Genomic DNA, 24,438 nt, shown 5'->3' with positions numbered 1-24,438 from the left:
TTCAGCAAACAGGCCAAAGAAAGCAGCCCGTCCTCCTGTTTATTTCAAACAGATGTATAATTGTTGTAATGATATGCTGAGCATGTGTTTTTTCTAGCAGTGATTTAATACCTCGAGATATCTTTTGCATCTCTTTAGAGTCACACACTGTTGAGCTGCTGTCACACTGCCTGCCCCGTTCTGTTCCTTCTCCATTCTCTGGCAGGAGCAGGCAGCACCTCCTGGGTGCTTTTTGGTAGAGTGCTGCTCATGTCAAGCCATGCACAATTTAAAATAGCAACTATATTCCTTAAAATAATAGAGAATGTGGCTCAGGTTTGTGAATTGCTGGATGCAATCTCCTTGTTTTTAATGTCACGTGCGTTGATGATTCTGCTGTTCCTTAATTTGGATCCATCTTGTGTGTTTGCAGGGACCTCCAGGACCAAAAGGCGAGAAGGTAAAGGCTGTGTTAACTCGTGGATTTTGGGGAAGCAGTTGTGTATCCTCCTTTTGCTGTAATTCCTTCAAATTCAGGTTTTCCTAGCATCCCAGATGGGTTTTGTTGGGATGTGGAGCTGTGAGAGGGGGTTCTCACATTGCCCTTGGAAAAGCCACAGGAAGGGGAGGGCAGAAAGAATTTGCAAAAAAGTGGGAGGAAGAAGTATGGCCTTAAAGCTCACTTGTGCTGTAGGATTCTGGTAAGCCCCTAAGGATGATGAGAGTGGCACAAAACCATTTTCATTCCTCCCAGGGATCTGGGCTCCATCGCTCTGTGTTTGCATGACACCCGTGAAATCAGAGCAGCCAAAGAAGGTCATCACTGAAAGTGAAGTTAATTTTCACATGTGAAGGAATCAGCAGTTGCTAGGGGAGCCTTAGAGCTGGAAACAAACTGCAATTTCTGATTTATTATCTGTTTCATCGCCTGCCAGTTGTGCTGTCTCGAACCCTTCTGCTCCCCCATTTTAAATACTTTAAGCAGCAGGATTCTTGCCACTTCCTTGTGTGCTGTACCCACRTCCAGCTGACCCTGTGCTCAGTCCTTCAGGGCTGACATTTGAACTCTGACCCTTCACTCTTTGTCCTGATTTGCAGGGGGAAGCAGGAGACATCGGCCCAAGGGTGAGTGGTGACACAGCACGMTGATTTATTTTAAAATCTGGTTGGGTTTAGTCACTTCTCAAAACAAAGCTTTGCTCAGCCTTGCTGCAAACAGTATGGCAACAGTTGTGGAAATGTTTAATTTTGCCTTTGGAGCTCTTTGTGGGGGTGGTTTTCCWAAATTTGGCCACGAGGGAAAAGGAAGACCTTTGATGATCTCATGCGGGGTTTTGCTTCTGTGAACTTTCTCATCCCCGATTTCCTCTTCCAGTACCAGAGACAGACCCCATGTTTCTCCTACAGTTTCTCTTGAGGCTGTGTTCCTCATTTGCTGGCACTGGAGCACCAGAATGTGGGGATGGGAGCTGGGGACCAGAGGAGAGTCCAGCACAGAGCTGTGCAGGATGGAAGGATGGCACATGGGTGATATCCMGGCTGCCTCTGAAAATAAAGGGTTTAAAGTAACTCCATGAAGAGGGAAAACTGTTTTGGTATAACGTACAGAAATTGATGGAATTTTTGGGAAATGGCTCTCATGAAGCTCAACTATTTTAAGTTGAGATTTACTGAAGTAAACAGGACAGGTCTCCATGGGACACAAGGGGGATGTGGGCCACATTGGGGATGAGATGGGAGGTGTTGGCTCTGTCACAGAGGCATTTCTGAGGTGTGGRTTATGGGCACCTGCTGGAAACCCCACAGTGGGGATACATTGGAAATCCTGTGTGCAGATCACTGTAGGAGGCCAGTTTTGGAGCTGACACACAACAGTTGGGCCAGATATCATTGCTGGAAACATAACCAGGGCCCAAGAGGTTAATGTCAGGCAGAGATGCCTCAGAGACATTTTTTCTTCATTCCCCTAGAGGCTGTAAAATCACTTTATGAAGTTGGTRTCATGTTCTGAAGCAGCTCCCAACTTCTTTGGGTGTGTTTGGAAATGTCACCCTGGGGCTCAGAGAGCCCCTAAAATTTCTCAGATAGATTTATGGCCCATGTGGCTGAGGAGGGGCTCGGTGTAAGGTCTCACTTTGTCTGAGCCCACCCACGCGCTCTGAAGAGGCTTTAAGAGGTGATCCAGCAGCACAGGGACGAGAGATTGCACTCCTTGGCTGTGGATGGCTTTGAGCTGRTGGCTCAGGAGGTGCTGCTCAGGCTCCAAAGGCTCTGCAGGACWGCAGAACTCCTCCTGCTGCAGGAGATGCTCTGGGACAGGCTCTGTCTGCACTTGCAGGTGCCAGCTCTCAAGGTAACGCTTGTACTGTGTTTTCATCGACCAAGAATTGATTTTTTTATTGTTTCTTTCTTTTTTGTTCAGATCAGCATTTTTCCAGGTTTTGCTTTAGTTTTTTTATTTATTTATTACTCTTTTTTTTTATGACAATGGTGAGAAAAAAACTCAAAAACAATTTGGGAGAAACAAGCCTGGCAGAACCATGCACAAATAGATCTAAAAACACGTGCCTGATTTTGGAAATAGCTTCCTTAAAGTCTTCAGACATTCGGGGTTGTGAATAGGAGGCAAAACTTCTTGATACCATCTGGTCCAGATTACTTTTTCTGAACTTAATTTATCTTATTCCTCAAGTTTCAGTGGTGGCTTTGTTTAGYGGATTTTGAAAGATGTGTCAATGCRRCTCACTGCATCAATGGGAAGATAAATAACTCAGACTGTATCCAGGGCCCTCTTCCTCGTAAATGGAAGATAGAATGGAATGGGGGCAGTGTGTGTCAGTGACCACTAAAATACATTAGGAATGATGGATTTCAWGGGAATAATCCTTGGGGTGGCTTTGGAGGGACTGTCTGTGGTGGCAGTGAGGTGCTGCCAATTCAGGATTAGCTACTGAATATGTTCATGTCTGCACTGCTCCTCTTTCTGCAACAAACCCTGGGTGAAAACAGAGATTATTGTGAGTGTGCTGSTGTCAGGTGCTGGAGGGTGGTTTTGGAAAGCTGAGGAAGGAAATCACACAGGATTATCTTTGTCATTGCCTGCTCATTCTCATAGAAAGTGTGAGGGAGATGCTGTGCAGCCTCACCTGCTCACAATGGGGAATGGATGAGCCCAAATGCACTGACAGAACACATGGAAGTGTGTTTGCAGGGAGAAATCCATCCCCAGATCCTCGGGGAGGATGGAGGGAGCTGGAGCAGGGTGGTGCCCAGGCTGGGACAGCTGTGCCCCGGTATTTGTGCCCGTGCTTGTCTCTGACAATCAAAGGCATTGTTGCACCCCTGGAAAAGCCTTTATAAACCAGCCTGGCCCCCTGAGCCTGTCTGGCTGAGTGCTCTGGGTTTATGAACCGAGCTGGGGGATCTGGTTCATACTGACAGAGGAGATCASACACATGGAGGTGTTGAGGAGCATCGGCACATCTGGGCTGGCAATGAGCAGTGCCTGTGACAGCAGTGATGGCTTTGCTCTCCAGGGGCAGAAAATGAACCTCAGAGGCAGAAAACGAGCCCCAGAGGCAGACAATGAACCTCAGAGGGAGAAAATGAGCCCCAGAGACAGAAAACGAACCTCAGAGGCAGAAAATGAACCTCAGAGGCAGAAAATGAGTCTCAGCTGGGGAGGGGAAAGCTCTGCCTGCAGTGCCCGTGTGGCACATGCCTGTCCATGACCGAGATGGCTCCAGAATCTCCCTCACCCTGAGCTGCTGGCAGGGCTGAACTGGCTCTGCAGTCACCTGCACACACAGCAGGAGCTTTTCCTCCCTCATTTTCTGCAGAATTTTAGCCTCTTGCCAAGCTCACACTGCAGATAACCTCAGCACAGGAAGCATCCTGTAGAGCTCTCTGTGGCAGCCAACAGATACCTATGGATACTTCTATTTTTTGATTTGCTTACTTTGGAGAGTTATGTTGAGATGGTTGAACCGAGGCTCTAAAGCTGGAAATCACCAGTGTTCAAGGTTTCTGTGCTCCAATATTCTGTTGCTACACAGAGTCAGACCCAAGACCACTTAGCCCAGCCTTGCAACGAGATGTTTTGGGAAGTGTGGAGCAGAAACCTGTTACCCCATCACCCTTAACCCATCTCCTGGAGCCTGGCTCTCTATGGCCTGGGTGTTTCTAGAACCAGGGGTGATGCCTCATTAATATCCCTCAAATTTGTTCACCTTTCRTGGTTCCATCTGTAACAGGGGCTGTTTAAAATTAAACCTGTGATGGCTGGATTTRGTGGGATATGGTGTGTCTGGCCTCAGAGCAAATGCAAATTTTCCATTGAAACAGGCAGGGCTGGGCTTGGAATGTGTTTATTTGGATGATGTTCACCAGTCTGAGGGATAAGAAAAAAAGTTACTTTCTTGCTCTGTGGGCTTTTATGAAAATCCGCCTTTATGCTCCTGGGCATCTTTATACACCAATGAACCAGAAAACTGTGTCCCTTCTGTCTGCCACAAAACCCTTTGCTCTCACTGGTCTTTTTGGTGGTTTCTGTAGTATTTGGAGGATCTGGCCAAGTGCAAGTGTYCTGTGTCCCCATTAATTTCAATTTCTCAGTATTTCAGTGCTGTTCTTCCCAAAAATGGCTGCATTTCACAGAGTATAGCAGTTAAAACCTCTCTCTATATCTTGAAAAAATCCTTGGTAGGGGTTTATTTTCTAGGGTTGACAAGTTTTTTCCTATCTGACTTTACTTTTGCCCTGTCATTTTGGCAAAAATTTGTGGTGTTAAAAAGTCCATGCTGTGAGGCTGGGCAGGAGATATCGCACTTGCCAGTGTAATATTTACCCCAGAATTGAGGTTTGGGGTTGTCTGCTATTATAATAAATATAAGAAATCTATAAGAAATCTATAAAAATCTATAATAAATCTATAATAAATCTATAATAAATCTATAATAAATCTATAATAAATCTCCTTGGCTATTTGGACAAGAGGTTTTTTCCATAGAAACCTCCAAAAATCCTCATGGAGGTTTTGCTGTGTGCTCCCACAGGGTATCTTGTGGCTTCACTCCACCCTCCTGATTCTCCTCTGGATGTGCACAGGGATGGGTGGGGAAAGGGAGATGCACATGGTGTCCTAAGGAAAGGAAATGTCTCACTGCTTCTCCCCAGATAGATGAGTGGAAAGGCTAAAAGACAATAGCAACGACTACTGACACAGTCTAAATACATTGTTTTTGCATCAAATAAATCTGGGAGATTTATCTGCAATTTGCAGTCTGGGAATACATCAGTATTCATTTGAGCCTCTGAAAACAAATGCAGTGTTTGGTCTCAGGGATATGCTGGGATATATCATCCCCTATGGGGTTTACTGGAATAATGCTCTTTATTCTGCAGTAGGGGAATCCTCGCCCCATCTGCTTTGAATGTCCTATTGTGCAGTMAACTGGTGAAAAAATACTTGTTTAGCTCAGTCTGTGCCCTGCTTACAAAGCTCCAGGGTACCCAGAACCTTAAAACCACCACTGCTGGCTACCTAGGCTGTTCCTTTCTAATCTATCAAGATGTTATCTAGATATTAAAATTGTTATATATTGCTACAGCCTGTAAAATTCACACTTCTGCTGTGCTTTCATCTTAAACTGCTGCTCTTTCTTCCTCTGCCTCCCACTTTCCCTGAATACAGATGGTTTTCCCCCACCTCAATCACGGATTTCTGGCTAATGATCARCATGTCTTTAGCCGGCGAGTGCTCAAGGTAGACCCCGAATCTGCTGCCACTGGTTTGCTGTGATTTTCTGAGCTGCTTTTGTTTTTTCTTTCTGGCTGATRGTGCATTGTTGCTGTTTTAAATTGCCACTGCCTCGGCTGTGTTTAGAGATGCTTGTCTGGATTTTGTTTGAGTGAAACCTCATTGAAATTTAGGGGGCAAGCATTTTCAAAATAGGGAGACATAAAACTAACGGGTTTTAGCATTTGGTTCTTTGTGAGATTTGGGAATCAAGCAACAAAGTCCTATAAATGTTGATATGAACAGTGCTGGTATTGTAAAATAAAGCACAATAAAACTAGAGTAATCAAAACCCTTGAACTCCAAATGTGACACTGTAATTAGGAAAAATTCAGTGGGAGACTCAACTTCACATAATTGGTTGCAGRGTTCAGCATTTGCAATTGGGTTTTTTAAAAAATGATGCAAGTGATTTAGGAGCCCCGATCTTGCTGAAAGGCCATGGGACTTGAGCTGCTAAGTCACTTAAGGACTTCTGAAAAATCCCACACTTGTCCCTGGTTYGAAAGTGGGCCTCATATTAAACCCAGCCCTCTGACTCCCTCGGTGGTGACTCTCCCAGATGTTGTTAAAAGATTTACRAGGCTCCATTCCATGAGGTTTTCCCATTGTGCTGTGGATGGGCTGGACCATGTCCTGGGGCTGGAGAGGGGYTGGGAGTGATGTCCATCCTGGAGCCCCAGGGGATGCTCCCCTTGGCAGTGGCACCCACCAGCCCTGCCCAGCCCCAGGGACACAGCTGGTCCTCTGCACCCAAAATCCACAGGGTGTGAGCTCTCAGGGTGCTGGTGTGTGACCTTGGCTGTGTGTAAATGGTGAGATCAAGCCCTGCCACGTTCTCAGTGTGCTTTTCTGCRCTGTGGCAGCGTGTGCATGCTCCCTGCAGCATGGTGTGGGGCTGGGCTGTTCTGGGTGCTGTGGAGTTGGTAATTCCCTGCACACAGTCACAGGGCAAGGGCTCGAGGAGATGAAATCTCGTTGGAAGGCGTTGAGCACGATCCTGGTTGTGGAACCAGACCCAAATGGCAYAAATCAGCCATGAGCTCCCTTTCAGCTTTCCCAGCTGGAAGCTGCAGTTCAGTTCCTGTGGGACAGCAGAGCCAGGGTGCTGGTGACCCAGGGGTGCAGTGCATGTGTTGTGGACGCCCTGAGASCACCCCTTGCCAGCAGTGCTTCCTCTCACCATGTCTGTGTGAACTTCTTCCAGGGTGATCAAGGTCGAGATGGAGCCACGGGCCCCCCTGGTCCRCCAGGACCGCCAGGTGCCCGGGGGCCTCCTGGTGACACGGGAAAGGATGGCCCAAGAGGACCTCCAGGCTCCCCTGTAAGGACAGCAGCGACACCGAGCTCAGAGCAGGGTCAGGGCTGTCCCCTCCCTTGTGCTGCCACCACGGCCACTGGGACCCCAGCCTGAGCCCCACCCGGGGTCCAGGGGCTGCTCACAGGGCAAAGCCTTGGGGTGCAGGGCAGGGGAGCAGGGGGGAATCTTCCATCTGGAGTTTTGGAGCAAAGAGCTGCACCGGGTGTGTGTTTGCAGGTGCTGGGTGTGACTCWGAGAACCCGGAGATCTCTGCCCCAATCCCTTTGGATGAGCTGCTGCTAATCTGAAGACCACTGGCAATTTATTCAATTAAAAAAATAGGCTAAAGCATAATGCAGTGGAACGTTCTAATTATTGCTGAGCGTGTTGGAGAGCAAGAGGTAATGGTTTTAATGTAGGTAATGGTTTTAATGTTGGACTTTTTTTTCAGGGTTTTAAAGGCGAGCCAGGAGAGGATGGAGCCATGGTCAGTATTGCCCAGGAACAATGTGTGTGTGTGCCCCTCACCCTCACTGCAGCGAGGGGGTTTGGGTCAGTGCTTATGGAGGCCAAAAAAACCCCACATGACATTATAGGAGCCCTAAAATGGATGTTTGTCCAGGGCTATCTGCGCCCTGGGGAGATACGAGGCCAGTTTTTGTGTGCCCTTGGCTCTTCTGGAGGGATGTGGTTATCCTGTGTCCTGAATTCTGCCACTCTGAAGCCACCTGGTATTGTAACTCCAATTTGTTACRGTCTATGTTGGATAAAAAGGTGCTTATTATATATAAAACACATGAGCCATAAAAGGATATCATTTACTGGGAGCACAGAGAGCAAATACAGCTGTATTTGTAAGGGAAGATGACAATGTGTGTCTTTTTTTAAATGGAATTWAAGTACTGTTAGAGAGTTTTTATCAGGTTATACTCTGCTATCAGACAAGTGAACCAACCACTCTTAAATTCTACAGGGTGCCAGAGGACCTCCAGGACCAAAGGTGGGTGATAATCCGTCTAATGTTAACATGATTTCTCAAAGTAATGCTTCATGAGAGAGGTGGGGATGAAAACCAACATTTTTCTGGACTTGCACTCCTCTGTGTATATCAGATATAAAATTCCAAGGCATCGACTGGGGGTGTGAATGTCTGAATGAGTCATTTCCTCAATCTCACATCCACTGCCCATGTTCAAACCTGGAAATGGGAGTGGAGGGAGCCRCAGGGGGCTGGAATCTGCTGGGCTGCAGGAATGTGCTCTCTTGCATTTCAGGGGGGAAAATATGATCAGCACGAGCCAAGTGCTTTTATCTTACAATTAATTTTACAATTAATTTTGACTATCCATGTAATTGGCCTTATTTTATGCTATGCCCTTAAATTTCTTTCTTTTCTGCTGACATTGCTTTTGAAGGGTGAGCCTGGTGTCCAAGGGAAAAAGGTAAAATGGTGTTTAGGGTTTTTGGGGGGGGGTTTGTTTTTTTTGGTGGGGGTGGGTTTTGTTGGTTGGTTGGCTGGTTTTCGGGTTTTTTTTTGAGGTGTGGTTTTTGGTTTTTTGTTTATTTTGGGGTTTTTTTTATTTGGGTTTTTGGGGGGGAGGTTTTTTTTGAGGTGTGGTTTTTGGTTTTTTTTGTTTATTTTGGGTTTTTTTAATTTGGCTTTTTTTTGGGGGGGTAGGTTTTTTGGTGGTTTTTTTTTTTTTTTTATTTTTTTTTCTTTGGCTAGGGAAATCATTGCCATGGACTGGTGTAAGAGCCATAGCTGGGGCTGTCCACTCCAACCCTTCCCCTGTGCTCCCCCAGAGCTGGGCAGTGCCTGCAGCTTGGATTTCATTTCCACCAGTGAGCCAGGACTGCAGCCACATCTGCCCAGCAAAGAATAAAACAGCAAATGCCAAGCCAGGCAATGGGTCCTGAGCCCTTTCTCTGCAGGAATTCAATGAACCAAGATGTGCCTGGAGGGTGTGCTCTGCCCAGGGGCCCTGGGGTGGCTCTGAAATTCCTGGGATGGAATGGCAGCACTGCAGCCCCACAGGGGGAAATGCCCGCTCTTAGGGCCAGGAATGCTGCCTGGGTGTGGCATTGCAGACTCTGAGAGATTCACATGTCCAAGCTCTCCACGTTTTCTCCCCGTGGATAAATCACTGATTTTAAGTGAAGTCGAAGCACTGACAGGGCCCAGCCTTTCCCTCTCACTGGTTTGCCCCGAAACACATGTGGCCATGGGTGTTTTCCTGGCCAGAATTAGGCTTTAAAATGTCATAAAAACAAATCTGTTCAGCACCCATGGAGTGSTTTTACTCCAGGAGAACAACAAAGCACAAATGAAACCAGAAAAACCACTTGTGGCAGAGGGTGTTGGTGACTTGTGACCGAGTCTATGAGGATGGGTGGCAGCTTACAGGAGGTCTTTGGGACCCAAAAAGCCTAAAGGGATTTAATATTTAGTTTCTGTTGAAGGTGGGAGAAGACYTTTGCCAGGGTCTGCTGTAAGCAAATGCTGGAAGATGCTCACTCACCTCTCCATGAGCAGGGGAGGTGGGAGGGSTGGGTGGGAGCAGGGGAACCACGCTGGTGCCTCCTGGGCTCCTTGCTGCAGCTCTCCTGCACACCTGAGTGGGTTTCAGGTCTGTGCAACATCCAGTGAGGTCAAGTCATGTGTTGGAACATTGTGGGTGTGTACAGCCTCTGTGTATTTCATTTTTTATATTTCATTTCATCAGGGTGACGATGGGATCCCTGGGGAACCAGGACTTGTGGGCCCCAAGGTATGTCCTGCCCTGTGTCCATCTGATGCAGCATCTTCTGCTCTCTGGTTTCTTGGCACCACATCTCAGCTGGGGCAGGCTGAGAAACATTTCTCCCCTGATGGGGAAAAAAGATTGAGAAACTGTGAGGGTGCTGACCCCTGGCACAGATGCTCCAGAGAAGCTGTGGCTGCTCCATCCCTGGAAATGTTCAAGGCCAGGTTGGACAGAGCTGGGAGGAACCTGGGATGGTGGAAGGGGTTGGTACTGGATGGTCTTCAAGACCCCTTCCAACAAAAAAACATTGTGGTTTTATGATTCTGTTCCATGGTTTTGGGGCCAGCTTCATGGCTGAACACACCACCCACAGCCAAACTGTTGAACCCAAAAGGTTCATTTTTATCTCAAAAATGCCCCATTTGCACCTGGGCAATGTGATGTGTTCATGGGTAAAAGCAGAGCTTTGCTTGCTTCTGCATGTACAATGAAGATAAATTGAGAAAATGATAACCCAATCTGCTCCCCATCCTTCCTGTACATTTGTCTAAATGGCTTTGTTTTCAGGGAGAAAAAGGCAGCGTGGGTGCCAAGGGAGAGAACGGCACAGACGGAYCCCCAGGACTGAAGGTAAAGAAAAGTTGGAACTCTGGGCACAGCATTGCTGGGGCAGAGGGTTCCATGGAGGAGCTGTTTTGGGCCTTTGCCTTCTAAAAGGCCCATAAAATGCCAAAACTGACAGAAAAGTAGGGATGTTAAGAGTGTTTTATCTTTTCTTGGTGATTTGGTGAAAGCTGGCTTCAAGCACCTATCAGTATAAAAGTTTTTAAGCCATCTGTTCACACATTTTCCATGGAATKACCTTTTTCCTCAAAGGAGGAAATTCTGATCACATTTTGATCTCATTTTATTGGTGGCTATTGCTTCAGAGCCCAAGCACTTGTGAGCTGTCCTGTCCCACTGACCTCCAAAATTGCTGAGAGATGCAATTAGACAGTCTGGGTCATTAAGTGGTGATGAGGAGACCTGAACACCATCCCAGGGCTGTTATTCACCCCCTCAGCTGCTTTGTATTCAGTAGGACCTGGATGCAGTAATATTTTCTGTATCAAAGAGTTGTGGTTCGTYATCAGACAAGAAAGTGTGTGTGAGGAAGAAAGTGGGCTCTGGTAATGTTCTTCTAGAACCATGGCAGCCCTGCTCATTGAATTTAGGGTTTTTTCTCTACATTTTTACCATTTTTTACTTTTAATTTGGTCAGCAAGGGGATTAATATGGCCATGACAAATGGGATATCTTTTGAATCCTGAACCAAATTTCAGGTCACTGCCCTGAGAGTAATGTGGTTTTKTAAAGCTCTCCAACTTTCAAAAAGAAAAATTATGAAAAGAAGAGGAAGGGGAAAAAACAAAAGAGAGAAGGAAAAAAGGAACAATTTGGCACAGACCTTTTCCTTAAGCTCACCCTTGAAAATGGTTTAAATGTCTCGGCTGAAACGTTCCACATGCAGAACTCAGCCTAAAGCAAAGGGAGCCATGTGGAAGCAGCACAAAGGGCTGGAGCTCAGCACGCTCAGAGCAGGGAGAGGAGCTGGGGAGCAGCACAGCCCATGCAGGGAGCTCAGCCCTGAGCTGGCCACTCCACTCMCCCTGCAATGAAACCTTCTCCTACTTCTCTTGTTGTTAACCAACATTCTTCATCACAAAATAACAYTTGCTCTCAGGTCGAATCTATTTTCTGCTAGAAGAAGCAGTCCCTTGTTGGTGTCATACTTTTTCTTAATCTAAACCATATCTTTATAGGTGAACATAGTATTTTTAAAATAAATATTCTTTATTTTCTTTGGTCTCTTGAACCAAAAATGTGATTTTTTTATTTTCAGGGTGAACCTGGTGACAAAGGAGGAATTGGCTCCATTGGACCCCGGGTATGGATGTTCAGGATTTYAGTTTGGAGTTGTGTATTTGGCTCTGCTTGAGCTATTCCCCATCACCTCTTTTTGCTTAGTATGTGGATGAGTCTCTTCAGGAYCAGTTCAGTGTGAGAAAATAGAGACGGTGCACATTTAAACAAATGATTATGCAGGTACTGAATGCTGACATGGGAAATCAGYCAAGTCCAATTTTCTTATCCACATAACCATGCTGTGACCCCTTCTTTCACAAGAGGGAAGCTGGGAATAGGGGTAATCAAGTGAGGATCTCTGTGCACTTCTCCATTACACAGAGTGATGGCCTTTTGAGGTTTGACAGTGCCAGCTGTCAGACCAAGGGCCGGTTAAACCCATGGTGTTYGTAAGGTGATAACCCCCAAAYGCTGCGTGTCAGGCCTTGGCTTTCMCCCCTCTCAGTGCTGTAACATTAAAGAGGATTCATCCCTGGCTGCAGGGTCCCCCTGGGCTGAAAGGGGAGCAAGGGGACACGGTGGTGATCGACTACGACGGGCGGATCCTGGATGCGCTCAAGGTAAATCCACACCAAGGCTGTGCCCAGTCCTGCAGCTCGTGGCAAAGGACTGAAAACCTGCCAGGATCACAGTGACACTGTGACAATGTGCTCACCCTCATCCTGTATATCCTCCTGAGATTTCTCTCTTGGCACAGGGCTGGCTGGGAGGGAAGAGCTTTTTGCATCGGGGCTGAGGGTATTTGGGGTGTAGCAGCAGGCGGGATGTGGGAGAAAGGGGAATGGCACCCTGCCCCACTGAACAGTGCCCTGGCCTTTTCATTAGGCTGCTAAATACTTCATTTCAGACATATTTGAGAACTATCCTAATTGTTTTTTAACAGGCTGCAGGGATACACAAAGTGGTGGTAATTTCTGTTTGCCAGGTCTCTGCATGGCGTGGAGATTTGGGAGTGGGGCTTGTGGAGTGAAATGGTTGGAGAGGCTCCAGCAAACATCAGGCTTCATTTCTGGACCCAGACCCTGTCCCATGTTCTGCATGCAGAGATTGCTCAGGAGCACATCACTGAACCCCACTAACTGCAGTTTTCCTGCTTAATCGCTGTTTGCAGTGTTTGTGCACTGATCTGTCTCATGGACAAGGCTCTGGAAAGGCTTCCAGTATGACTAAAAGTAACAGCATTTGAATGTGCAGCCGTGGAAAAAGGTGCTTGAGGATATGATACTGGTTTGGCTTCCATCTTAGAGAGCCCACAAATTTTGCTGCTTTGAATAATTTGCAAATCRGAAAATATTCGTTCATCTCAAAGTGGTTTGTGGTCTTTTCATCCAGCAGTGCCCAGGAAAAATGACTTAAGTGTGCAAGGTTTTCTTGTTGTTAGTGCTCGCACAAACTCCTTTGTTTTCCYCTCTTTGACTGCACCTTCTGGCTGACACTGTTTTCAGCAGGATGGAATGCTGGAGCAGGCAGGATGCAAAAAGAGCCCACCAGATTTGGGGTCACAGCTCCAGCTAAGGGCATTTTGCCTCTTAACCCAGGTCTTTGCAGCTGTAAATCTGACTCTCTCCCTTGGTGTTTTCTTTTGCACGAACAAAAGGCCCCGGGTCACTCTGTGTCTGTTGAGCTTTTTTGGACAATTTGGGCAATTCCCTCACCTGAGTATCTCCTGCAGATGTGGCTGGAGCTGYTCAGCCCCACAGCACGAGGACACCGTGCCATGTTCATGGTAGCCATGATCAAGCCTGTTTTGTTTGCTGTGTTTCAGGGTCCCCCRGGTCCCCAAGGGCCACCAGGCCCCCAAGGCACTCCAGGACCCAAGGTGAGCCTGCCCTCTGCCAAGTGACACCACCATTAGTAGCCTTCTATGTAGAGTCTCCCAAGCCAAAGTAAGGCAATTGCAGCTGCCTGCTGAGGAATTGGAGGTTGTGTGTGCYATTTTACCCTTTCTCTGGCTGAAAAGAATGAGGCTTTCACACAAAAGCCAAAGCTTTGTTGACCTGTCTCTGTCCTCCTTCCAGAGGATGCTGTCCCAGGAATTGATCCCCTCCCAGTCCTACAGCTAACAGATTAAACCCCAGCCATTTTGAGGCCACGTCATTGCCTGTGGCAGGAGCAGAAKTGGGAGAAGCAGTGCTGAGAGGGGCTGGCAGTCCCATGGCTGTGCTGAGCCCCCTCATTCCCACCCTCCCCATGTGCTCTTTACTGTCCCAGSACCTGCTTGTTGTCCTCTGCTTTAGTCTGTAACCTCCAGCCAGCTGCACTGTCTTAAAAACAATGTARTTTGCAGAGAAGTGCCTCTTGAAAGAGATGGGATGGCACAGGATTTYGGTGCCTTTTGAGGCCTCTGTCAATATTTGGATCAGCTGGTGCTGCTGGTGCATCACTGACACCTCCCTGCCTGGCAGGGCAAACCCATAACCACAACAGCTGTGCGGGAAAAACTCATCTCTTTGCAAAATGTTGCCAAGAGATGAATTCCTGATTTAATTTACCACGGGCTCCCCTTTCTTTGTGTCCCTCCAGGGAGAGCAGGGCTKGCCAGGTGCGCCTGGAATGGACGGCGAAAAGGTGAGCGGGGCATGGCTGGATCGGGAGAGACCTTGCCAGGAGCCAAATGAAAAGGAAGGGTGCTGTGTGTCTGTGAAAAGCAGATCCAGCCTGCCAGGAGCCAGCCCTGCCCTGCAATGTCAGCTCTGTCTCCCTGAGCTGATGGCCCTTTGCCTGCAGCCCCTCTCTGCTCTGAGCGTGCCGATGCTGCTCGTGGCCGYGTTTGCCGGGTTCCTTTCACAAGCAGCTCATCAGATGCTGGCTCAAGTTTTTTTTGTAAACCTTCCCAACCCCAAATGGCTGCAATCCCTCCTGCAGCCCGGCCAAATTCTGCTGCGCCCTCAAAATTGGCATCTGCGAGTTTGAACGTTAAAACATGTTCTCGTGAGCTCACGCTGCGGTGTGGGGGGAAACAGCACAAAGGCAGGAGTGGCTGTTGTGGGGTGGTTTTTTTAACAGTTTTCTCCTAAACACGTTGTTTTCTGTCAACCTGCAGGGTCCCAAAGGAGCAAAGGGTGACCAGGGCAATGTGGGCATCACGGGGCCGAAAGGAGAAACAGGAGAAATGGGCTCAGCAGGTCCCCCGGTACGTCCCTGTGTCTGCYCTGTGCATCTCTCAGCTCTTTAATTTTCTTTAATTGCACTGATTCCTGCAAATGCTCAGCATGGGGATGGGTTGGCTGATTTGAGCAAAGACCTCTCCACACCACCTTACTCTGGAGCTGGTGGATGAGGGAGCTTTGAATTTCCATTTCTAATCAGCTCATCCAGAATGTAGGAGGGAGTAGAAAATATTTCTTCAAAGTCCCCTGGAGATGGACATGAGCTTTGCTTGTGCCAAGGATGGTGYTTAGAGGGAGACAAATKAATTTTTCTCACRTTTTTGCTTTYCTGGAAGATGCAGCACATCAGCATTATATTTTTACCTTTCAGGGAGCAGAWGGGCCAAGAGGAGACAAAGGGGAAAAAGGAGACACTGGGTCACCCTGTCTGCAGAATAATCATGTAAGATCTTGGCAACATAAAGCCTCTTCCATGAAGCAGGGTCAGGCAAAGTTGGGGGTGCAGGATGGACCCACCAGTCCCATATCCATCAGGAAAATCCCAATGTTATCAACAAGAACTTTCAGAAGTGTCTAAATGTGTTTATTCATTAAGGAAGAGCAGTTTGCACATTTGGTGCTACAAAGTTAGATTTTGTATTAATGGTTAAGATACCGAATTCTGTAATTAATTGGGCATTAAATTATGATTCTGGGCTTGGTGAGGTTTCCACTCCTGAACCTTTCTCTCTTTTTAACCTGCTGTTTAATTCCCTCCTGCAGATCATACCTGAGCCTGGACCCCCCGGATTACCTGGCCCTATGGTAGGACTCTGGAAGKCATTCCTGCAGATTTGTTACTGTATGGGATTAGATAAGGACAAGGGTGGTTTGTTCTGTTTAATCATTGTGGGCTGTCTTGAATCTGGGGAAGAAATCAGAGAATAGCTACAGCGTTGTGATGTGTCCGTGGAGAGATAAAAGCACGCAGTTTAGGAGGGTACATCAGAGTTTGCGGCTCATTTTGCAAAAAAGCAAGTTGTTCCTTGGGATGGAGAAAAGATAAAATCTTGTGGGGTGGGAAARTTTGTTCCCCACAATGACTGTGCCTGTATTCCCCCTAAACTTACTCAAATCATTAAATTTTCTGCCATCAGCTGCACTGGGAGAGGATGCAGGTGATAATGAATATTTTGATGCAGAAATTGAAGGGGTTTGGTGCCTTCAATGCTCCAAAAGGAGCTGTAGGACATTGGGAAGTCTGGGATTGCCCCTAATGGGACCAAGATTCACCTCGAGAGACCATGCCTCAAAAGCAGSTGGCATTCACAGCCTGGGAGGTGTCCCAGCCCTGCCCAGGTGTGGAGGGCTGTGGTGGCACAATGCCACCCCCAGAGCTTCCTGTCACCTTCTGCAGCAAAGCTTTTTGGGACTCTCACTCCCCAAAGCTTTTGTTGCAGAGCTTTATTGTCCTGTGTTACACAGAGTGCTCATTTTCAATTCCCCTGCCCCCTCATTTGATATTTGAGAACTAAACAAACTGCCACCTGCCTTGAAGAGAAATATTTGGCCATTGTCAKCCCATAATTTGAGCAAGAAATGGTTTGGGAAGGAAAGTTTAAGGTGTGTTTTTAATTCTGTTTTTCTCAAAAGCACCACTGTCTTTCCCACAGGGTCCTCCAGGAATCCAGGGGCCTAAAGTAAGTCAATAAATTAAATGTCACCCAGATTCCCAGCTGCCAGTGCATTATTTACAGGCTCACAAAGGCCTGTCAGCTCTGGAGAMCAAGATTTTTGTCACTGTTGTCACAACACATCCCTTGGTTACACTGTTCAGCAGTTGGCATTTTAGAAAACAAGCCATTTCTCCTTCCAAACATTTAAAATCTAAACCCCTCCTCCAGCAGAATCCTGAGAGCTGGTGAGAGTCAGGGTTTCCAAACCAAGAGACTTAAACCTTTTCAGCTGTTTTCTTCCATGATGTGGTCAAGAGCAAAGCATCCCCAGCAGAGTGGGATGAGCAGCCCAGAGAAGGGGTGGAAGGGGTGGGTGTTTGGGGTGGCTGCACTGGGGTGGCTGCCAGGGCTCCTTGGCTGATCCCTTCATTCTCACAGGGTCTGGATGGTGCAAAGGGAGAAAAAGGTGACACTGGAGAGAAGGGGGACCACGGTGACACTGGACCAGCTGTGAGTTGTTTTCCCAAACCTCCTTTCTGACTGTTGACAGAAGTCTGTGTCACAGCAGCAATCCCAATGCCTTGTTTTAATTTCAGGGTCTCCCGGGTGCTCCAGGGCTCATTGGTTTACCCGGCACCAAGGGAGAGAAGGTAACGATGGGAATGGGAGGGGAGCAGGGACCCTGGGGTGTCATCCTAAACCAGGGGCTGTAAAATCCTGCCCTGGTGGGTGGCAAAGGAGCAGCCCCAAGCCCCAGGCRCTCCTGGATGAGCCTGTGCTCTCACTGCCATGATAAACCAACGGGATCTCAGTTTGTCTGCAACACCAAACTCAACACAGCACGGCTTCAATTTTTATTTTTACATCTGCAGGGAAAGCCAGGGGAGCCAGGATTGGATGTGAGTATGGAAACTATTAATTATTCATGAAGAAACACAAATAACACACATGTAACTTGAGATCGTTGGGAAAATATGTAGCTAACACTGTRTAGACTGCTCTCCCTTAAACACAATGCCCATGGAATGATTGCTGTAGGAAAGAGCTGGATTTAGGCCAGTTGCTGGGCTGCTTCCACTGTACAGTGGAACTGCTCACCTAAAAGTGCTGCCAGGGCTTCCCTTTCCAATTGAGAATATTGGATTCAGTGAAATGAAAATTTCTAATAACTGTAACATTAGTGGGGTGTGGTGAAGCACTCCAGTTTTCCCAAGAAATTGCTGACATACCAAATCAAGAGGAAGAAACTGTCATTCTTCACCATGGCAGGGTGGGCTGATGGCTGGAACTGGCTCATGTTGAACTGAGATGTCAGGACGTTGACATGACAAACTTACAAAACTTTTTTTTCCCCTTCTTCCCACCTAAAAATTGTGGTGACAGGGTTTCCCGGGTCTCAGAGGAGAGAAAGGAGAGAGAAGTGAAAGAGGCGAGAAGGTGAGTGGGTTATGGCTGTATTTATGCCCATGGGGGCAGGACAGGCTGCTCTTTTTGGCAGGCAGTGCTGAAATGCTTCTCTGTAGCCCAAGGACTTGCACAGTCCCAGAGCAGGGCAGGACAGGCAATTCATTCCCACCCACTTGGAAGGGCTTTTCACAAGCCTGCCCTCATTCCAACACAGCCATTGTGGGGAAATGGAGCAGCCTGACAGCTCCAGGTTGCAAAGAATTGCCTGGTTTATAGACCTTGGAAATGGATCCAAGTCAAAGGTTTTGTTAGAGGGATCCTTAAACAAAGGGATGCCCAGCTGGAGCCAGGARCCCAGCTGAGCACAGGGCTCCACATGCTGTCAGACACCAACCTGGATTCCAGCAGAAACTGCTCATTCAGTCAATCCATTATAAAATTATCTGTCACAGTATTTCCACCCCAGCTTTAACTGACATTTTCAGTGATTTTGTTACTCAGCTGAGGTCACACTGGTGCAAATGTCCCTAATGTGGGTGAGGACTGGGATTCTGCAAGTGCTGAGGCATAAAGCAAAGTTGTTTCTTCCCCTCATTCCTGATGTTTTCCTGTTGTGCTGACAGGGTGAACGAGGAATACCAGGGAGAAAAGGGGCCAAAGGACAGAAGGGGGAACCAGGCCCTCCYGGACTGGATCAGCCTTGTCCCGTGGTACGTCTTTCATTTCACTCATCCTGAGCACGGATTGCTGGGGCTGAAAAGGAGCCCAAGCTCTGTAGCCAGGGAAAAGCAGGGAGGATTTGGGAGCTCTCTATTTGCAGTAAATCAGAGCAGATGGTTATTGTTTTCTCACTTTTCATACTGGTTTATCTGCACTGCTGGAAGTTCACTGCACACTGTAAGGGCTCCTCACTGGCCAGATGGGAGCAAGCCACAGCAGTAAAAMYAAAGCATCTTTGTGTAAAGACCTTYTTATTGTAGTCAGGAATGGACCTCGGTAGAGCTCTTCAGCAGACAGTGTGAAGCTGTCGGCCTGGCCTCTGAGTGGGTTTGAAATCAGGGAGTAACTGGGTGCAGTGGGTGGGAGGTGTTCTGAAAACAAGTTCAGTTCCATTCCTTCATCCCTGCAAACCGAGCGAGGGATGAGCCTGGGGAAGCGTGCTGGAGCTGATAGCATCTCAGTTCTGCCAAAGATAAGTGATGGATGAGCTGGAGCTCCCCAGGCTGCCAGGAAATGTCTCTGGGAGAAGAGACCTCCTCTGTTTTCTCTGCCTRTAGCTCAGAGCTCCCTTCTCCCTTSTCAGACCCATCCCAGGCCCTGCAGCACTACCCTAACCAGCTTTCCAGGAAACCTTCGGGGCATTTGGGCCTGGGGATGCTGCATCTCCCAAGTCCATTTCCACAATACCTCATTCATTAGAGAGAACCCAGAAAGAAAAATCTGGGCAGGTTTATAAGAAGTTATTTGACCTGGTAAAATTCACCTCCTTTTTACTTTTCATACAATAACCAAAACTAGAGAGATCCTTTCTCTGAAGAGCTTTCAAGCTACAGGTTGAAAAGTATCAAATATTGAACTGAAACTACTTAAATATAACTGTTTAGACCTTGTTTCAGAGGCTCATAATAGTGCAGGTGCTTGCTCCAACATGATTCAAAAGCCCATTTCTTCTCTAAACGTGTGACTTTTCGTCACCCTCTAGAGCACAGCTTTGGCAGCCAAAGCTATYGTGTAACTCCACTGTATCAGCAAAAAGCTCCTTTAGCCATTTTGCTTTATTTTGCCTGGAGTTTTAATGTGAACTACAATTAATTTTTTCCTCTTTTGACATGTTGGGTGATTTACCCCTTATCTCTTTAACTGTGCTTTTACAAATGTTGAATCTCTGGTTTGTGTACAGAAGATCTTTCCCAGATGACAGACTCTGCATGTCTGTGAATTCCCTACCATAAAACCACTCTGCTGACTTGCTGGGTCATCACAAAAGGAGCTGTGAAGCTCCAGACCTGTCCTCCTCCTCCACTGCTGAATCATGGATGTCTGTCTGTGTAACTCCTGTGTCCTTTATCATTCTCATCAAGCAGTTATTTTTCCAAACAGGGAGATCATAGCATTGCAGGCAGCAAAAGGGACCCAGGTTTGCCAGGCCTGGATGGGGTGAGCGTGCCCTGCCCTTTGGTACAGTATCTGCTCTGTCTTTCTTGCATGGTTTGTGTGTGTTCCTGCTGTGGCCAAGCCCTGTCCCGAGGAGCAAACCCCTGCAGGGAGAGGAAGGACACAAGGCAGCAGAGCTGGAACAAGATGTTTCACTCTGGCACTCAGGGAAGGATGCCAATGTGTTGTGCCTTCTTCCCGGTTAAAAAGATTTCAGATAAGGAGTGTAAAGCATGGGAGATCACGCAGGGGATGCCAGTCCCTTCATGTTGACAGATGTTCAAAATTAGTTATGATTTCTCAGTACCTATGGCTCAGTTTGGTTGCCCTGGTGCCTGTGCTGCTGCAGCCCTCGGAGTCCCATTCCCAGATGGGATTTGAGAAGCTTTCCCCAAATGAGCAGCCAGTCCTGCAGAGCAGGGMCACTGGCACTCTGGGCATCAAAGGGTTTTGCTGTGCCAGCACAGAGCTCTGCAAAGCTCAGGTTGGGCTCAGTGGTTATGCAGGAAGGTTCATGCTCTGCTCCCCAAAAGGGCTCTGCATGACTAGCTAAGAGAGGTCATTGTTTYATTTCCATTTTTTTAACCATAGAAAATGCTGCGTGTTAGATGATTTGCAGTTGTCCTCGGAGAAACAAAAGGGCAGTAAGCTGTTTCTCTTTCAAAAAGTTAAATTACTTTCAGATGTGTCCAAGAAACCAATTCCTAACAGCAGGCCTGCTCCAACTCTTCRTATTTACTCTCCAGAGATGTTCTATTTTCCAAGCATCTCCCATCTTAACTATACAGAAAACACAGGGCCCAACTCTGCTGAAGGCATTGTAAACTGCAGTAGGTGATTTCTSCAATAAACTACAACATGACCAGTTGGTAAAGCACTCATGCATCTTCCTGGTTAGTAGCAGGTTGGTTGGAACATTGACTTTGTTCTGCAGCCCAGGGTGCAGAAGAGGCTTGCTGGGCTTTCAGTCCAGGGGCATCAGGACAAGCCTCACACACAGACCACAAGGAGTCATTTTGGAATCACTCAGGTGAAACATGGTAGAAAGGGGTGGAGTTTTATGATAGCCAAAAAAAGTATTCTGAGTGCACAAGGAGAAAAACCCCAGGGCAGAAATAACCCTGTGACCATCAGTGTTAGGGTGCACTGTAACAGCAGGTCAGGAAGTTTTAGATCAAACAACAGCTCTGYACCTTGGCCCCTGTACCCATCAACCCTGGACAACTCTGGCAAATGTRCAAGTTTTACCTTTTTTTGTAATAGTTACAGACCAAAATATTGACTGTGTCTGCAGAAAAATGTGTGTTTTCTAACTAAGGTTACAAGAAAACATGACTTCTTACRCTGTGAGTAGCTGGAGAGTGTTACCTTACTTCACTGCATCTGTTTTATTGGGCATAGGCTATTTTACATATAAAATCAATACAGAATACAAAAAATGTGATGACTGACATTTACAGTAAAAAATGTAAAATTGCATTTTGACCTGTATTTGCACTAGCAGTTCTCTCTGCTGTGTACACATCTTCCCACCTCTAGTGAGTCTGGAGGTGGCTCTGAGGGAAGGGTCAGTGCCTGTGTGCTCTCTGTGGCTCTACATGCAGAAATTCATGTAATCGGAGATCCAAGAGCCTTAAAAAAATCCAGCATCAGAAAAGGCAGCTGAAGTCAGCTATTTCTTGTAAAGTTTCTTGAGAGAGCTGGTCATATACAGCTCGTTCCTCTTCTAAGGGGCTCCTTTCTTCCCAGTGTTCTCCTCCTGGTCAGTGAGAGCTCTTCTGGCTTTCTGATTTCTGTATGTTTCTTGTATCTCCAGCAGAACAAGACAAATATTTTCACTCCCTTTGCATAGTACATAACTCATCCTATTCTCAGTTCAGCAACTCAGGATTTCTTAAAGAAACTTAGTACTGCAGGATCAAATGTAACACAATTAGGATACCATCTAAGAAAAAAAATACCTACACCACCTCCCCCGAACAGAAAAGCACATTTTAACAAAAAATACATTTCCACATCATGCTTTCCATATATATATGTCTGATTGCAAAAAACATTACCTTATAAAGCAGATTATGAAGTTAATGAACTGTGGTGATTTCAACTGAGTGGTTTCAAATCTTTTTATTTGTACACATCTTCTTCTTTGTTTAAAGGAAAAAAAAAGTGTAGATTTCTGTTTTTTCTTGGTTGTTTTTTTTTTTTTTTTACCCTGAGGTGTATTTAATTTTATGTTGTGCATGACACATGGATTACATTGCCTGCATATTCATTTTTGCACATATACAGTAAATGGGTTTTGCATGGTAATTAACAGTGCTGCTAAATCTTCCATCGTGATGAGTGAGCTTCAGGTTTTTGGGTCTGACACTGTCAGGAAACCTGAATCTGTAATTTCAATTTTGCAGGGACCAGACGGACTGCCAGTAGCAGGATGTTGGCATAAGGTACAGTACCATTAATAATTGCATATCCTTGCACAGGTCCTGAGTAATTTTGCTCCCTGCACGGTGATTGTTTGCACTGCTGCACAGGCTTTAAGCAACAACTCTAGGCCTGGCAGACATGACATTATTATGGGAGAGCAGGATTCCAGCAGCTTCAGGTCTTGTTCCTCCCAGCTCCAGACTGGTGCTGAGAACACCAAAAATTTGCTAAGCATGAAAAATTTTATGCTGTCATTGTAGCACTGACAGCAGAATGCCTTTTTACAGGCTTGCTCAGCTTTTATTATGGCCAAGGCAGCTTAGGAACCACCCACGGAAAGGCTGCACCCCATGCTTGTGTGACTTACTCGGCCCATACCATCCAGCTGAGAAGTTAACAGTGGGTTGTCTCTTTGTTGCAGCGTTCTAAACATTTATTTTCCAAAAAAAGACTTCTGCCATTGTAATTATAACCCACAACCACTGCACTGCTTCAGTACTAGAATCAGTTGCCTGGGTGCAGGTGCTCAGGTAATTTGTAGCATCTCATGCACCAGAGCAGCCAGGGGGTGGAATTGCTGTTGGCAGCCTGGGAGAATGAGGAGAGACACACTCCCCTGTAAGGTGAGGATTTGATCCAGACTGGTAGGAGAATCCTCATTCTCCAAAAAGGGTATGATGACACTGAAGCTGAGTGGAATTACTGACCCAGCTGTAAACACGTGGCATGTGGACACATTGGAGTTAACAGCATGTCACTGACTGCAAACCCTGTTAGAATATGAGCACTTCCTTAGTACATCAAAGGTTTTAATTCTGTGTAATTTGTTTGCATGAATCACTAATATTAAAAGAAATCTGAATGCCAATCCTTGTAWATATTAACAATAAGGTTAGTAAGTATAATGAATGGAGCATTTCTCTGATTMAAATGTTTGTCTGTGTGTTCTTTTTCAGTGATCTCTAAGCATGAAGCACAATATGTAAATAATGTGATATATTTTGATCTTTTTAATTTTTGTATAAAAAAAGGAAAAAAAAAACTTTTGACAGTAATATATTGACCTTTTTTTATACTGGATTCTGACATTTATGGACTTGGAAAATAATRTAAAGCTCCCAAACCCATAAAATGTGCATGGTAACAACAGGATTTGATCAAGGTACCGATGACAGTAGCTGGTGATGGACAGTGTTCACTGCTCRTGCTGCAGTGTGAACTAACAGTACTGAGCCAGCCTCGTGTGCCTTACTGCATGAAGGAGGGCAAAATCCCTGTCCTAATTTGGCTCTCAACTCCGTATTTGCATTGCACATGCACATTAAAAGGGTGAAAAAACCTGGCTGAAAACGAAGAAAAGAAGGATGCAGCCCTAAAAATGAAAGAAGCTGCGGTCTTAATGTCTGGTCAAGCAGGAGAAGGACTTGTAACCTGCAGAGGAAACAAAGCCAAGCTCCATCCGTCGCTACCTGCTCTTGGTGTGTTGGAAACAGCAACTCTGGGGCTAAACAGAATAAACTTGACTGCCTGCAGTTATTGCCTCTACAATCAAGAGAAACATTTTTCCTCGGGAGGAAGCACCTCTGGGGTCTGTGCCTGAAGACGTGCACTTTGTTACTGTGGAATACAAACTCCCCAGGAAGCTTCCGCTGTAGAATTTCAAAACACAAAAAACCTGGCAATACTTTTAGTGCAGGGAGTTGCAGGACAGGGAAGGCTCTGCTTAAGTCCCTTCTTAAACAACAGAGCACATAATGTTGCTGTTGGGGTTCCCAGAAATTGGGAGCTTGGAGTATTTAAYTGTATTGGTTTGTGGGGTTCATTTGCTTTTTATTTCTTCTTAGTTTACATGGTTTTAACTGTAAACTAACCCTGCACACTCTTGTTTTCCTTTTCTTTTTTTCTTTTTCTTTCTAAATTATCTCCTCTCAGGCATATCCCATGCAGAGCACGGTAATGA

General features: G+C 46.4%; 1 protein-coding gene across 1 annotated transcript in view; it reads left to right on the top strand.

Moving 5' to 3' along the window:
* The window catches only part of COL23A1 (collagen type XXIII alpha 1 chain), a gene marked incomplete at its 5' end in the record, with an annotated part of 168,830 nt that extends 146,116 nt beyond the window's left edge, over window positions 1-22,714 (top strand). The window contains 22 exons of the mRNA XM_057373721.1: window positions 413-439; window positions 1,078-1,104; window positions 6,984-7,100; window positions 7,528-7,563; window positions 8,050-8,076; window positions 8,492-8,518; window positions 9,800-9,844; window positions 10,388-10,450; window positions 11,703-11,747; window positions 12,208-12,285; window positions 13,491-13,544; window positions 14,249-14,293; window positions 14,769-14,858; window positions 15,206-15,277; window positions 15,598-15,639; window positions 16,488-16,514; window positions 16,929-17,000; window positions 17,087-17,140; window positions 17,363-17,389; window positions 17,874-17,927; window positions 18,521-18,607; window positions 22,460-22,714. Of these exons, the coding sequence (XP_057229704.1) occupies window positions 413-439; window positions 1,078-1,104; window positions 6,984-7,100; window positions 7,528-7,563; window positions 8,050-8,076; window positions 8,492-8,518; window positions 9,800-9,844; window positions 10,388-10,450; window positions 11,703-11,747; window positions 12,208-12,285; window positions 13,491-13,544; window positions 14,249-14,293; window positions 14,769-14,858; window positions 15,206-15,277; window positions 15,598-15,639; window positions 16,488-16,514; window positions 16,929-17,000; window positions 17,087-17,140; window positions 17,363-17,389; window positions 17,874-17,927; window positions 18,521-18,607; window positions 22,460-22,513 (1,170 nt within the window). The remainder of the gene's footprint in view (window positions 1-412; window positions 440-1,077; window positions 1,105-6,983; window positions 7,101-7,527; window positions 7,564-8,049; window positions 8,077-8,491; window positions 8,519-9,799; window positions 9,845-10,387; window positions 10,451-11,702; window positions 11,748-12,207; window positions 12,286-13,490; window positions 13,545-14,248; window positions 14,294-14,768; window positions 14,859-15,205; window positions 15,278-15,597; window positions 15,640-16,487; window positions 16,515-16,928; window positions 17,001-17,086; window positions 17,141-17,362; window positions 17,390-17,873; window positions 17,928-18,520; window positions 18,608-22,459) is intronic.
* Between the last annotated feature and the right edge of the window lie 1,724 nt (window positions 22,715-24,438).

This window comes from Malurus melanocephalus, unplaced genomic scaffold, assembly GCF_030028575.1.
Source record: "Malurus melanocephalus ecotype Western Australia unplaced genomic scaffold, MMel_1.1 scaffold_205, whole genome shotgun sequence".
NCBI lineage: Eukaryota > Metazoa > Chordata > Aves > Passeriformes > Maluridae > Malurus > Malurus melanocephalus.
Note: the sequence above shows the minus strand (reverse complement) of the source record. Positions and strands in the feature narration are given on the sequence as shown.